We start from the raw sequence: 14,602 nt of genomic DNA, 5'->3' as shown, positions 1-14,602 counted from the left end.
AAGAGAACTGGACCTGCCTTCTGCTGCCTTTTGCACAAAGCTTTTTACTAAGGGGTTACAGAAATGACTTTTGATATTGTTTCGCCTTCCCCTCACCATAACTGATAAATTAACAGTAAAGAGAACTTTCAGAAAGTCACTCCTTAGTAAACAGCATAGGCTTTTTATTCAGGATGAGAGCAAAAGCGTGTTCCTGGTGTCAACAAGAATTCCCAGGAGTGGCCATCTACAGCAGCGGCAGAGGGAGTTAGAAATTCTCTCACTTTCCCCAAGGATTAACCTCAAGCTGTGCAGTCACTGTTTCCCACAGCAAGCCTGAGCACAGCAATGCTAATGACTGCAGCTTTGTTAACTGTCTCTCTCCCCCCTCTCCCAGCAGAAAGTGAAGCTCAGCTTACACTGACTGACCAACTGCCAAACACAGAGACAGGTGTATTGCTTGAGTGATGCAGAGGAAGGAAAAAGTTCACAGCAAGCAGGCAGAAGCAAAACAGCTGCAGATAGCTCAAGCCCCACCAGCATCTGGGCATCTTTCCTAACAGTGACAAAGGCACAGAGTATCAAGGCACAGGTAAACAGTCCTTGTCCTTGCTAGAATACGTGTAAGTACAGAAGTGATGGTAGCAGAGCAGTGATAAAGCACAAAGCAGAGGTTTTATGCTGGTCAATGTGAGGAGGGCACTTGTATCATTGGTCACAGCTTTTTGTTTTCAAAGCCATCCCACCACTCTGGGATGGTGGAAGCCTAAAGAGCCTCCCCCCTGCCAGACTCTCAATTCTTCTCTTTGTAATCTGTAATTACAACTTCTGAACAGGTCAAAATACAAATGCAGTGTAACAGACTCACAGCTCAAGGGTACATGAGCACAACATTGCATGCTTTTGGTGTCAATTATAAGCCCTTAGTATCACAACAGCTACAAGTCTGCTCAGAAGCAGCATTAGCAAGTAAATCACTTCACTTGTTACAAACACAACTATAAACAGTGCAGCACCTTCTGTTAAACATCACCACCACCTGCTAGTTACAGAAATCTTCCCAGAGTAGCAGGTTTTCAGACCTGCTGAGAATGCAGGAGTCAGTGCTTTGGTTTTTGAAAATCAATTTTAAGAGACAGCTAAAGGCAGACCCAGCAGCTTCCCAGTGCATTAAAGAAGCATAAATCCATACAGGCACACCACTAGTCCAGCCCCTCAGTGACTGCAAGTTATTGTAACCAGAACATTGATTTCTGTGGGAGAAGAGAGATGGAAAGTTCTATTAACGTGAGTGAGGGACTGTTTTAGATAGGAGTATGAGCCTGATTTTCCTCCTCTAAGCTAGCGATCTGATCCCTGTGACAGCAATCCGATGACTATACCACCAGAAAATACAGTTTGGGCTGTTTCACCTCCACTGCAGAACTACAAACCCATTTTCTAACAGGAATAGTTGTCTTTGCAAGCATTGAATCATCTCATCTCCACCACAAATGCTTTTATATACTGTTTGACAATGGGAGGCTACAGATTAAAGCTGTCCCCTCCAGGACAGCATAGATATATCTGTAATTGAGATCATAATCTGCTTGTTCTTGAGAGTCTTTCAAAGATTTTGATTGTCCACACTCACAAACATTACACACTTAGGTTAACTGGTAACACAGCTAGAAGCTCTAACACAGGGAAATCAGTGCTGCAAACATTCACTCTAGCAAAAAAGACCCCACCCCAGCCTTTCTCCCCCAGCTCAGCCTAGTGACTGATGCCTGTAAGGCCCTGCAGCATATTGATGGGCAATGGGAAGACGATGGTAGAGTTCTTCTCTGCAGCAATGGTGGTCAAGGTCTGCAAGTAACGAAGCTGAAGAGCAGCAGGGGACTCTGTAATAACCATGGATGCCTCCTTCAGGGCCCTGGAAGCATTCATTTCACCCTCAGCTGCAATCACCTGGGGAAGCAAATGAAGAAAATTGAATTCATTCTGGCACAGTAATAAACTAGGAAACTGTGGGATGACTTAAGGCTGAAGTCATAAACCAGACACTGCTCAGCCCTTTGATCAAGTGACTTCTCCATACTGCATTCTTCACCCGTTCTGCCTTTTCTCCTGGCTCAGACATAAGCTGCTTCTGTCTGCTCTCAAGGCCCTGTGTGTCTGTTCTCCCATTCAGCATCAGGATGCCAGATCATAAAAGCTGGCAACATGCCCTGGAAATGCAGTGGGAGCAGTTATTGTTCTTCTGTGCTTCTTTCAGCACTGCCTCCTCAAAGCAGAAGGCACTCACCATATCTATCTGAAAATACTTTTTGCTTAAAAGCTATAATGTTTTGTCCCTGCATGGACTTCCCAGGTGAGTGGTATGTTTCTTACTGGTCAACAGTGATAAAACCAAGTATCACAGCTGGTATCTTTCACAGCTGGCTTGTCTCTCATATGAAGTAACAAGCAAAACAAAGGACTTGCCTAAAATCAAGGCTAGTCAGGAAAAACCTGGAAGTATGGCTCAAGCTACTACCATGCATGAACCATGAGGAAATAGAGCAAGCAACAAGGCACAAACCTGCAAAACCCCTGCTACAACACAACCTGAGAATGTTCATCCTCCACCTCACCATACAATTCATGAAGAAAAAATGTGAATAAATGAATCCAAACCCCACATGTGGATGTTCTTACCTTAGCTCTCGCCTCCCGGGCAGCTTCTGCCTCTGCAGCCATTGCTCTCTGCAGCTGGACAGGTAATTTCACATCCTTGATCTCCACACGTTCCACCTTAATGCCCCAATCATCTGTTGCCTCATCAAGCGTGGCCTACAGAAGGCAGGACAATGAAGTTAAGACACCCATCTGGCTGCAAACAAACAACCATGTTTGCAGAATAACCAATAAACCAAATCAGTTATCTTAGCAACTATTTGATAATTATACAACAGTTATGGGTTTATAATTAACAGTCCCCTCCTCCCCCCCCAGGGCTTGATTAATACATGGAAGGAATTCTGTGGCATTATTTCTTTCAACAGCAGAATACTGACATAATGATCCAGGGAAGCCCTCCTCTCCCAAATCCCTCATTCCCACTAGTCTATTATTTCTATTACACTGAATGCAATCCCAAGAGCTCTTGATAGTATTGCCTAAAGCTCCAAATCACAATTTGCCTCATCACTGAGAAGGTAAAATTAATCCTGACCTGTAAATTAGCCATGGGATTGCTGCTTCATGGATCGTATGATGGATTGTTTAGGTAAAGCTGCTCATACCTGCATGCTGTGTGCAATTTCTTCACGATCAGAGAGAATCTGAGAAAGGTTTTTGGTCCCCAGGACATTCCTCAAAGTGGTCTGTGCAAGAAGCCGGGTGGCTGAGTCAGCATTTGTGATGTTTGCTACAGCAAGGGTGGCATTCTGGACACGGTAATAAACCACTCCATCTACATTAACTGTCACAGAGTCCTTGGTCAAGATCTACAAAGCAATGGGGAAAGCAAAGAATCAGTAAGCACATGTTTATTGCATATAATGGTAATTGTATGTTTGTTTTACTCAAACTCTTGGTTTTCCTAGGTGTGGCAGTTCAGAAAACAGGCAAACCAGAACACCTGTTTATAAAGCAGGCAAGGGAAGAGGCAGCCTATTTCAGCTACACTTGCCGAGGAGCATCTCCAGTGAGACCTTCCCATACTGCAGCTGTGACTGGAGCTGCAGGCAGATCACAGGAATAGCCAAATCTCCAGGCACAGCAGTGGTGTGGACGTGACTTTAGAGAGCTGCAGAACCTTGGTAAAGAAGGATGTCAGTGTAGAGTGAAGCTTAGAGAAACACATCTTCCATTTCTGGAGCGGACTGGAAGCTTTCACTGAGGTATGTCGAGGTACTTAGGAAATTCTGCCTGTCCCAACCGCCTGATGTATCTCAGCTGCATGACTGTCAGCCTTACTTCACCATTTAATTAGCAATATCTCTCTTATTATCTAGCAGTTCATTGTTCTTCTTGGAGGTACTCAATTGAAATGCCACCTAGTGCTACTAAATGAGTATGTGGTGAATTCTAGACAGGCTGCAAAGGAAATCCAATTTGTGAACATCCTCAGAGCAAGATTCAAGTGATTTATCAATGTAATACTTGGATGTTAAGCAATAGATGCACTTGCAAAGATAAAGACATATTCTGGAAGGTTCAGAAGAGGCTACACTACACAGAAACATTAATATTCATTGTAAAATTAAAAAGAGATTGAAATATGCCCCGTGGCCACAAGGAGGAGTGTCCCAATTCCACGTTAGACAATCGCTGTTGCGTTATCTGATGCAAGAGAAGGAAGTGAGTCACTTAACTTTCAAGACCTAGCTGCTCTGTCCTTCTCCAAACTACCACTTCAGCAGGCTTTTCACAATAGCAGAAGGCACACAAAGAACAAGAAGCACGCACAGAAATCATGTTGTACAACTTAAGATTTCTGCTTTTATCTGCTGAGGACAAACCAACCTCAATCCAAAACTGTAATTTAATCAATCCAAAAGAAAAGCTGTAGAACTGATGGCTTCACTCACTAATGGCCCATCAGCAGCTGCAAGAACATTCTGCCTGCCAGTGATTAGGTTTCTACCAATTACCCTTCTGAGTGTACCATGGCAGTTACCATTTGTCTAAATCTACAACTAATGATGAGCACTAAAGTGCCTAGCAGATATGACAGGAAACAGATGCAGCAGGCGGACTGCATTGAGCAGATACACGAGGGATACCCTTATGATTATTGACATACAATTGTCTTATTCTTACAGGGGCAGTTCTTTTTCTGTTCTTTTGTTATCCACTGAGTTGCTATCAGAGAGTTCAGCTTAATGTTGTGAAGAGATTCAGCTAAAAAAAATAGCATGCTCGAGGAAGAAGACTCCAGAAATAGAAGTTTTTCCTTGCTGTTGTTCTTTAGGACCTAAACACTGAAAGGCATCAGGTGGCATTAGGGGTGGAACACCTTCATAATGTTCCTGTGCACATCAGGACACAGGAGCAATGTGGACAGAAAACCCACGTGGGGACTGGACCACGACCCTGAGTTCCTATTAATAGCATTTGATGGATGTAAACATCTAATCCTGCTATTTTGTATATAAATTTATCTCTCTAGATAAATTGGTTAGGAAAGATCATTGCTGCTTCTGGAAATCTTCCAGATGTCCCAGAAACAATTAGAGAAGAAGAATTGCATGAAGCTCAGCAGTCCCCATTCAAACCCCCTCCCATTCTAGCTCTTAGGCAGTATTAAGTTATTTTATTTGGCCCTCAGAGAACAGCATCATTTGTTTTCTGTCAAAAATCTTCTCTTGTTGAATGCTGTTACCAAAGGCTGTGTTCTTCACAATACATTGCACCTGCACAAGAAATCTATATTTAAACTCCGTTCTACCCAGTATTTTCCTTCTCCCCTCTCAGGAAAGCACAAAAAAAATCTGCCAACACTTTAGCAGATCAAGACAAATACAAACTCACTTCTTGGGGAGGAATATCAAAGGAGATTGTCCTCATATCAACTTTGATGAAGCTGTCTGTGCAGGGCAGGACAAAAAACAGACCTGTGAAAAACAAACCAAACCAAAACCACTCTTTAAAGAAAATCCAGCACCTTCAGGATGTGAAAATGGCTCTTTACAACAGGCTAAACTTGCTACTGGAGTTCAAATCCAACCACCATAGCTGTGCAGCTCTATTTGTAACAAGCTCAACAGCATGACTGTGACTTTTAAGGGAAGAAAATGTACACTGAGAAATTACACTTAATTGAGGTCTATCTTGTTTAGAGATCTTTAATATCTGGGGGAAAAAAAGCCACCTAGAACTGTTAACAACTATTTCCTGAGATGTGTACCTGACAGTTACTTCTGAGACCTAATTCTGGGCAGCAGAAATTACCAACTTCCTTTCGTTCTGGTGGGTTACTGTAACTCTACAGCAAAGTGGAAGTATTGCAAAACCTGGATGAAAATGAAGGAGGAAGCTGTTTCCCCTTCCTGTCACTGAGCAGCAGGAGCAACAGCTGAAAATAGCATTCATTTGGATCTCATCAGAATTTCTAATATGCACAGGAAACTTTCCATAACTACCCAATACTTTAATTGCTTCTATTTCTTCTGAAGAACATCCAGGCTTTCAGACCATCTGGGTGTTAACTGACATGCTGAGCTTCTTTACAATGACACTTTTCATCCCATAGCATCAGCAGCACAGAATGTGGAGGGAGGAGCAATCTGAAGCCTATGCATTAACTAAGGGGTAAAGCTCAGAGATATTTTCTTTACTATCTTCTCCATTGAAAGATATCACAGAACTGCCTAGATTGGAAAAGACCTTTAAGATCATCAAGTACAATCGTTAGTCTGACATTGACAAGTCTTCGACTGAAACCCTACCCCGAAGGGCAGAGTTTAGTCAACTCTCAAAGAACACCTCCAGGGGTGGGGACTTCACCACCTCCCTGGGCAGCCTGTTCCAATACCTGAAACCCCTTCAGCAAGAGAACTATTCCTATCCAATCTAGCATTCCCTTCGCACAACTTGAGGCTACTTCCTCTTGCCCCATCACTTGTTACTTGAACAGAGCAACCCCCACCTCTCTACAGCTTCCTTTCAGGTAGTTGTAGAAAGTCTTACTCTTACTATAAGTTAGAAAATTCTTGAGCAATCCATTTGCCAGTCTGATGCACTGTCTCTAGACAGCCATTATCCTGCTGATAGCTTCATCACAGCAACTATTAGGAATGGTCTCTAGGACATACCTGGTCCCTTTGCCCCTCCTTTTAAGATGCGTCCCAGTCTGAAGATGATGGCTCGCTCATATTCCTTTATGATCTGCAATAAACAGCTGGATGTCAGGCAAGGGTTTCCAGAAGCCATGTGATGGAGTCCAAACTATGCATACACAAGTCTAAGACAGTATGAAGTCTCAAATATTAACATACATTACATTTAACTTCTATACTGGCTGCTTTTGAGAATTTTTGCCCAAACTTTATGGTCAAAAAGCTAACAGCAAGAGGAACAATCCAGGACAGCACTGCACAAAAATTATTTTCCAGTCTGTGGCACCATCTATCCACAGCAGAAGCAAATGCACACTCTCTGAGCAGGACCAAGGCTAGAAGCAGCCATTGGGAATTATCCCAGCAACAACAAAACAAAGGGCAGTAGATGACACCCAGCAGGGATTTTTCCAGCTCTTATTCTGATGGGGTCTGTTAGCCAAAACAAAGCAGGAATTGTTTCCTCTGGTCTGGAAACTGAAAACATCAAGCTCAAAGTGATCACAGATGAAATCTGTCACATACAGCCACCCAGATGTATACACTTAGATATTTATATATACAGATTTAGTATTTATAGACACATATATACAAGGAGAGAGCTCCTTAAAATGAACATAAAACCTGAAGCCTTGGTCCTCCAAGAATAGTTAGCATTCTGGCAATTCTTCTGATCTTCCAAAGTAGCTTAAATACTGATGACACTGGGTGGATGTAGTAAATATGTCAATATGAATATAATTTTGACCAAATCCTGTAATTGCACTTTTAATGGTTTGAAGGTTATGAAATGCTGGCATTTGTTAAGTACAGTCTGCTAGAGTTCAAGAAAGAAGAGTTACATTAGTCTGTGCTTAAACCAAATAAATACAGAGCAATAACCACTAGGAAGCATCTTCAGTGCTTAAAGTTTTAAGCTAAATTAACAGTGAATGATTTTACCTTTATGCACATCCAAACTGATACAGGAAATGTAATAATAGTGAAAAAGAGAGACGTGATCACCAGGATCCATCCACACAAACCAAGGCCAGTATCAATGTCATCTGCAAGGGAAGAGCAGACATGTTCAGATTTTCCAAGCCACAAGTGCCTGTTAAAGCAAGTGCCTACTGTTGAGGTTGATTATTCCTTGAAATAAGCCACTCTTAACACCACCAAACTCATTAGATGTAGAAGAGGAGTCAAATTCAGCTTTCATTCTCACTAGTCTCCAGAAGATGTCCCAGCTGAGGGCAGGACGCAGTTCAAGTACCATTCGTGCAGACTTAAGTATGCTAACATTTAAGTGCAGACTCTCAGGTACCTCCCTGTTTCCCAGCTTTCTCTAGCAGAATGATCCATTGGCAGCTGCAGAAACCCTGTTCTTTTATTGTCTGAGGAAATCAGAGCAACATGTGCTTAAGGAGTGAAATGCAAATACCCCAAAGCTTATCAACTCCAGTGCCAGAACATTCAGAATGTGGGTGATGTTCCAGCTGCTGTAAGTGCAGACCTAAGAAAAGCACAATTCTCAGAACTGATGCATCTAGGAACTAGGTTAAGATGAAGTGCAGGATGTGGATGGACATGAAATAAAGTCTCCATAAAGCACTTCTTGGCCAGACTCTTTACGCTTATAAAACAAACCTGATAGTTCTTTGTCACAAAATGACATCAAGTGAAGCTATTTCCAGCATCAGCAAATAACAAGAGGTAGTAGTTTCAAGTACTATGCAGCTGAAAACAGCCATGCACCATGAGCAGCTGTGGACATACTGAGAAGCATTCAGAAAGCTACAGGAAGTTTCTGATCCTGCCAGCTAAGCCTCCTTAATAGGGTGACAGGAGTCCTCTGCCAAGAGAGGACATCCCAGGGTGAAACCCAGCACTCACAACCACCATGTTCCTGCTGGACATACTGAAATTCATCTTTCTCATTCCATCCTGTAAAAAGCCAGAAGCACTCAGTGCCAAAAGTACCCACAAGGCTTAGAAAAAACACAATTCTCACAGGTGAAAGGATGTTGCTCTGGGGCCATGCTTCCCTCTTTTGCTAGCTGTAAAACCTCCTCTTACAGTGCTGCAAATACACAAACCTTATCCTAACCTGGTCAGTGCCCCAGATCCTTGAAGGACTTCAGTCCTGTTATCTAATGGACTGCACTCAGCAGCCTGTTTTGAAAGAAACTGCATTAGGTAACAGAAGCTTTAGTTTAGTTCTACCTGGAACTGTACAACAAATTATTTTCTGTATTCAAACACAACTACAATGCAATTTGTACAACTGGCCAGTTACAAGAAATAAGCCTCCATGTCTAAGTAGAACCCATTTTACTCTAAAGCATAATCTTGATTTTGGAAATGACCCATTGGTTTTAACAACTCCAGACACGTGAGCAAGGATTTTATTGCACCCACAACTGAAATCAGCATTAGCAGGATTAGAAATGGGTATAGGGAAGTGAGACAGATCAGTCACTAGGTATCACTAACCTTGGGCACAAGGAAGAGCAATATGGTATAAACTTTGCATTTTTAGATCCACAATATTTGACTAAAGTTACAGAAGTCACCAAAATCACTGGGAGCCAATTCTGACATTTCCACTTATCACAGGCTGTGGATCTCAGCACTACTGCTCTCGGGTGAGATGGTATATGGAGGTGGTGAAGACTAATCTGGTTTTCTCTCACACAGTGTCTTCAGCTTTATGAAGTTACTCAAAAGCTTCTGAAGCCACTGTCCACCTTATCTATAATTTGTATCCTTGTCATGTGCTGGTGCAATAACCCTCGAGGAAAGTTGCTTCATGTGTCACTGTAAAGTTCATCTATGGAAAGTTATCTAAAGATATCCCCACTCCCACGTTTATTACTAGAGTGGAAACTGCAGATTAGAGGAGTAATTTCCAGCTGCAAGCAAAAATCAAGGAAATGCATTACCTGCACATGTCACTATTAAGCAACATCTGTACACTCATTAGTGACAGGAACACAGCCTTTCATTTAGCAGCATGGCATTATCCTAAAACCGTAAGAAGTATTCACAAGCTGCACTGACAGGGATAAAAAAGGCTCCCTCTCTGTTTACTTGGTAACCTAAAGCTGCTGAAGGTCCTGGTTCAGCCTTACTCAACAGTTTAGCATCAAGACTTTGCTACTACCCAGCTACCTGCTCTTACAGGAACTACTTCATTTAGCAACATCAACTGTCCCATCAAGTGGTGTTGTTTTGCAATAGGAAAAGGCAGAGATGCTGTCTTGTGAAAAGCTCTATGAAATCCCAGAAACATCCTTGGCATTTGTGGAAAGAACTTTCTTACTGCAAGTTTTGAACAGCTTATTTAGAGGACTTGGATAACTTCATTAACAGGCCATTCCTGACAGATTTCCCAGCCAGGCTCATTGATAGTGGATTCTAAACAGCAGACAGCTGCACAGCACTGTAATTAAACTGACGGGGGGGGTGCAGGTGGAACAAGCAGCCTCCAACACAGCTCTTGCAGATGAAGCACAACCCTGCCCATCCAACAGGCTGAAAAAAATTAGAGATTTTACACCACACTAGCAGACCACCTCCCAGCCCTCCTTCACCCATCACATCTGTGCACCTTTTAACACAGATAAAATTTATCTTTGGGCAGGCAGTGTCAAGGAACAGCTCTGAAAGATACACTTTTCACCAACTCCCCACAAAACAACTACAGAATGACCTAAAACAGACTTCCAGTATATTTTGTGATCCACAGGCAAAGTGAGAACTTTGTTTTTTCTTAGCTGCATCTACAGCATTCAAGATTAGCTAAAGAGAACAGAGTAAGAAATAATGAAAAATGGTTTTGTAGTGAAGAGTTCTGCCTAGGAACTCTAAATAAGCACAGTTTGCTTCTCCCTAGGCCAGACTCCTCACATGACATTTCCATCATATGATCAAACTCAAAAAGGAGAAAAGCAATTTACTGCTCCCAAGCAAAACCAAAATCTTGCTCATCCCACAGATGCTGGAGCATTAACTGCTGGGGATCCATATTTAAATATTAATAGACTGTAATGGACACAGCTGCTGGAAAAGCAACAAGGAAAACAATGTAATGGCTTCAAACAAAGAGATGCCACCAACAACTCTGAGGATGCTAAAAACACACAGAGAATGTTGCATTTTCTCCGCTGCTATTGCTGTTGAGGGCTGTCCATCAATTTACAGGCACTCTGATCTGCACAGACAAAGATACAATCATGAAAGAAAGACAATTTAATAATAACAGCTGCAATAAAACAATCAAACTGTAGGGCAGTAATTAATCATAGCACTAATTTATATTAAGAAATAATAATGATTAAAATATAACCTTCATTTCAGCTACTCTGGCCACAAAAATGATGCCCCACATGCCAGAACAAGCCCAACACCACCATCTCTACCTACTCCACTGGAATTTTCCCTGAAGGTAAAGAACAGCTAAGCCCACACTTTGAATTCTAACAGGCTGCTGGTGTGCAAACCTATAAAAGGCAATCTATAAAAATGCCAAAATTCTGGAGCAACTCTGCAAAATGAAGGCACTCCTGCTTAAATTCTTGTGTGACCTTTGGTATTTTAAAATGTATGTACCAATTTAAGCAGAAAGACATTCCTTGGTTTGTTTGTTTCCTTCCCTTGCTGAAAGACATCTATTGTTTCGTTACATGATGGACCTCCACCCATCTCGTTCCCTCAGCAGCATCTTCTATGGCACTGACTACCACATGAACACACAGCGATGTCAGAGGCATTATGACTGGATCATTTCACACTCGAAGAGGATGCCTTCATGTTTGGAGATGCAGTGTTCACACAATTTTCTAACAACTAGAGTGAAAATAAGGGAGAAAACACAGCCTGGGGCTCAAAGTCAAACTGCGTACAAAATATGGGTGCTGCAGATTGACCCAATGGCACCATTAAGATCTGAACTCCATATTCCAGAAACAGTTCATTATTTTTTATAAGGAAAAAAAAGAAAAGAAAAAAAAAGTTTGCCTAAGAGGTTTTAAAGTGTCAAGATTATTCCAAATGGAGTTTAGGGAACTGCAAAATATGCTAGTATTCCAAGGGATTAAACACAGCAGTAGTAGGCTTTGGCTAGGACTTGGATTAAAGGCAAAAGCTAGTTCTGATTTTGAGCAACTTGTAACTATCATCTTCTCACTCAGAAACAGGGATTAGTTCGGCAGTTTTAGGGTAGATATAGACTGTTGGAATAATATGTTAAAGGTGGAACAAAATCAATTTTCTTTCTATAACAAGTGATTTTAAATTTGCAAGTAAACTATCAATTTCAGCCTGAAAATGGGCATCTGAAATAGCTAAACCAACACAGGAATATGAGCTATAAATATAGAAAGCCTGAAAATAAATCACTTGATAATAAGTAGTATTAATATTCTGGTATTTTATTGAAACACAGATGACAATAACCTCTTCTAGCAACTTCAGCTATCACAAGCAGCTAAGATTTTAAAGCAACTGTTGGCAGAAAAGAGTTGCAGGGCTTAATTCTAAGTCTGTTATGAAGCAGTTCTCCATGCTGCAGATGCAGGCTGGTAAGGCAGCAACAGCAGAAAGTCCAATTTTTAACTTGCAGTAACTCTAGATACTCCACTTTGTTCCCCCTTCATTGATTTTACTAAAGAAGTAAAGACTTTAGAATTTCTCTTCTGTATGTTTCTCAATATCTCTTCTTGAGCTGTTGTTGTTCTTTCATGATCAAACTCCAACAGATTGCATACCTCTTTAAGAAATAAACATGGAGAAGGAATACTAAAAAAATAGTTCCAATTGAATCTCTTCAAATCCCTTTAAGGCTGACTGGAACTGCTACTTTAGCTAGAAATTATACTTTAAATCATTAAGCACTATTAACAATTCATAAACAGTGCTGGAGGGGAAGCTCTCCTTACTGCTCGGGGTGTGGCATGCCCTTCACTTTTCTTCTGCAAAGCCTACACAACCTGAGCAAAGAGACCACTGTGGAAGCGCAGAACTCTGACAGACTCCTCGGTACTATGAGAGAAGAGGACATGTGGCCGTAGCTGTGCCAACAACCTGCCAGATCTGAACTAAAATGCATGTGGGAGATCAACTGGACTGAGCACAAGGCAAGCAATACCAGAGAGAGATCTCCACTCCCACACTAATTGGTCAAATTCAGGGTAGTCTGAAAATGACAGAAGGGTATTTACTCAACCACAATTATTCAACAGCTTGCTAATTAGCAAACAATCAAGGTTAATAAGGAATTCTATTTTCAGAGAGAACTCAGTGTCTTTTCAGATGCCTTTCAAAGCGTTTCACATGGGAAATAGCCAAATTTATTAGCTCTAATAAGCAAAATAATGTCTAATGCCATTCATTTTGTAGATACTTCATTATTTAAAAACCAGCCACCTTTGGCCTTCAAACCAACACATCACAGAGTGAGTACAGAAGAAACAGCCTCAGGGGCACAAAGGCTCACTATGTCCTGGTGAAGATTAATGCTGCAGTGAGCACTGTTAGGTATTAATAACTATCACAGAATGAAATGGAGATGCTCTCCAAGGCTACAAGAATTAACATGTGCCAGGAGGCCCAAAGAGATCTACAGTTATTTATACTCCCACTCCCATTACCCAGCCAAAGACTTCATATAGAGCAATCTTATAAATACATTTCTTTCTCCAGTTGCAAATGCTGAAAACCTGAAATAAATCATGGCTTTTCTGCAGCCTGTTTCCCAGCAACACAGTTCAGAGCAAAGCACTCCAGCTCCCTGGGACGGGCACTGTTGGTTTCCGAGCACCACCTCCGAAACTTGTTGACCCGGTGGCACTCTCACTTCCTAACAAAAAGGCCCAAACGATACCAAGAAGTAAAAACTAACTACAGCTTCCTCGTCCCATGTGAGGAATCACCGCTGACTTTTGTCACTTCCTCCAGGCGCATCTATCTAAGCTGAAAAGCACCACTTGGGTAAACAACCAGTCCCCAACTTCGCTTTGCTCCCATTTGCTGGTGCCGTGCCTCGGGGATTACTGCTGTTGACTGCTCGTAACTACCGGTGGAGCTTTCCCCGTAGCGACCCGAGTTACCGCACAGGGACACATAAAAACCCCAAGTTACGCAAGCGGGGCTAGCTCCCAGCGCCCTTCTCACGTTTCCCGAGCTACCAAGCGGAAACGGTGGCTGCGGGGCTGCACCGCCACCCTTAGCCGGGGACACTGCCGAGAGGCTGCTGGGGCCGCTCCGGAGCAGAAGGGTGGGTAGGGGGCGGCAGCCTCGGCGAGACTCGCGGAGCCGCTAGGGGCTGAGGGAAGCGGGAGGCGGCAAGGCAGAACCGCTGCTCGCTCCTCCCGAGGGACTGACTGCTGGAGGATCCGCAAACTTTCCTCAGCGACTAAATGCAAAAACGATCAAAACCGAAAGAGAAAACCGGAGAGCGGCAGGGAAACGCCGCGAGGTCGGAGGCAGCGGGGAGCGACCTCCTAAGGGGCCGCATCCCCGCTGCCAGTTGGGGACAGCCTCCCCCGCTCCCTCAGTCTCCCGTGCCGCCGTTACCTTGTGCCCGCCGGCCCTTCGCCGTCACGCCCGCTTCGTGATCCGCCATGGCGACTGCTGCTGCTCCCCCGACGGTGCCTCCGAACGCGCCTGCTGCCCTCAGCCCCGCGCGCCAGCCCCGCCCTGCCACGCCCCGCCCCTCGCGGCCCAGCCCCGCGAGGCCCCGCCCCGCGCGCCCGGAGTGGGGCCGCGGCCCTCGCGCGCTGCCCCTGGCCCCGCCCTCATCCATTCACCGATTGGTTTAGGCTGCAGCGGACCGG

At 43.3% G+C, this 14,602-nt stretch overlaps 1 protein-coding gene across 1 annotated transcript; it reads right to left on the bottom strand.

Annotated features, from left to right (window-relative positions):
* Nucleotides 1-143: 143 nt before the first annotated feature.
* Nucleotides 144-14,443, bottom strand: STOM (stomatin). Its single transcript, XM_064171517.1, has 7 exons — nt 14,343-14,443; nt 7,728-7,831; nt 6,762-6,834; nt 5,479-5,561; nt 3,246-3,449; nt 2,659-2,793; nt 144-1,929 (listed from the first exon to the last, which is right to left on the bottom strand). The coding sequence occupies exons 1-7, from the start codon at nt 14,389-14,391 to the stop codon at nt 1,735-1,737; spliced, it is 843 nt and encodes a 280-aa protein (XP_064027587.1). The 5' UTR covers nt 14,392-14,443; the 3' UTR covers nt 144-1,734.
* Nucleotides 14,444-14,602: the final 159 nt, after the last annotated feature.

Source organism: Pogoniulus pusillus, chromosome 35, assembly GCF_015220805.1.
Source record: "Pogoniulus pusillus isolate bPogPus1 chromosome 35, bPogPus1.pri, whole genome shotgun sequence".
Classification (NCBI taxonomy): domain Eukaryota; kingdom Metazoa; phylum Chordata; class Aves; order Piciformes; family Lybiidae; genus Pogoniulus; species Pogoniulus pusillus.
This window is presented reverse-complemented; position numbering and strand designations above follow the sequence as displayed.

Bases quoted from the DNA above. Each gene is read 5' to 3' on its own strand.
- STOM (XM_064171517.1), bottom strand. From the start codon at position 14,391: ATGGCGGATCACGAAGCGGGCGTGACGGCGAAGGGCCGGCGGGCACAA. The intron at 5,562-6,761 runs GTATGTCCTAGA...TGTTTTTCACAG, and splicing joins AGGAGGGGCAAAGGGACCAG to GTCTGTTTTTTGTCCTGCCC. The intron at 2,794-3,245 runs GTATGAGCAGCT...TGCCTTCTGTAG, and splicing joins AAATTGCACACAGCATGCAG to GCCACGCTTGATGAGGCAAC.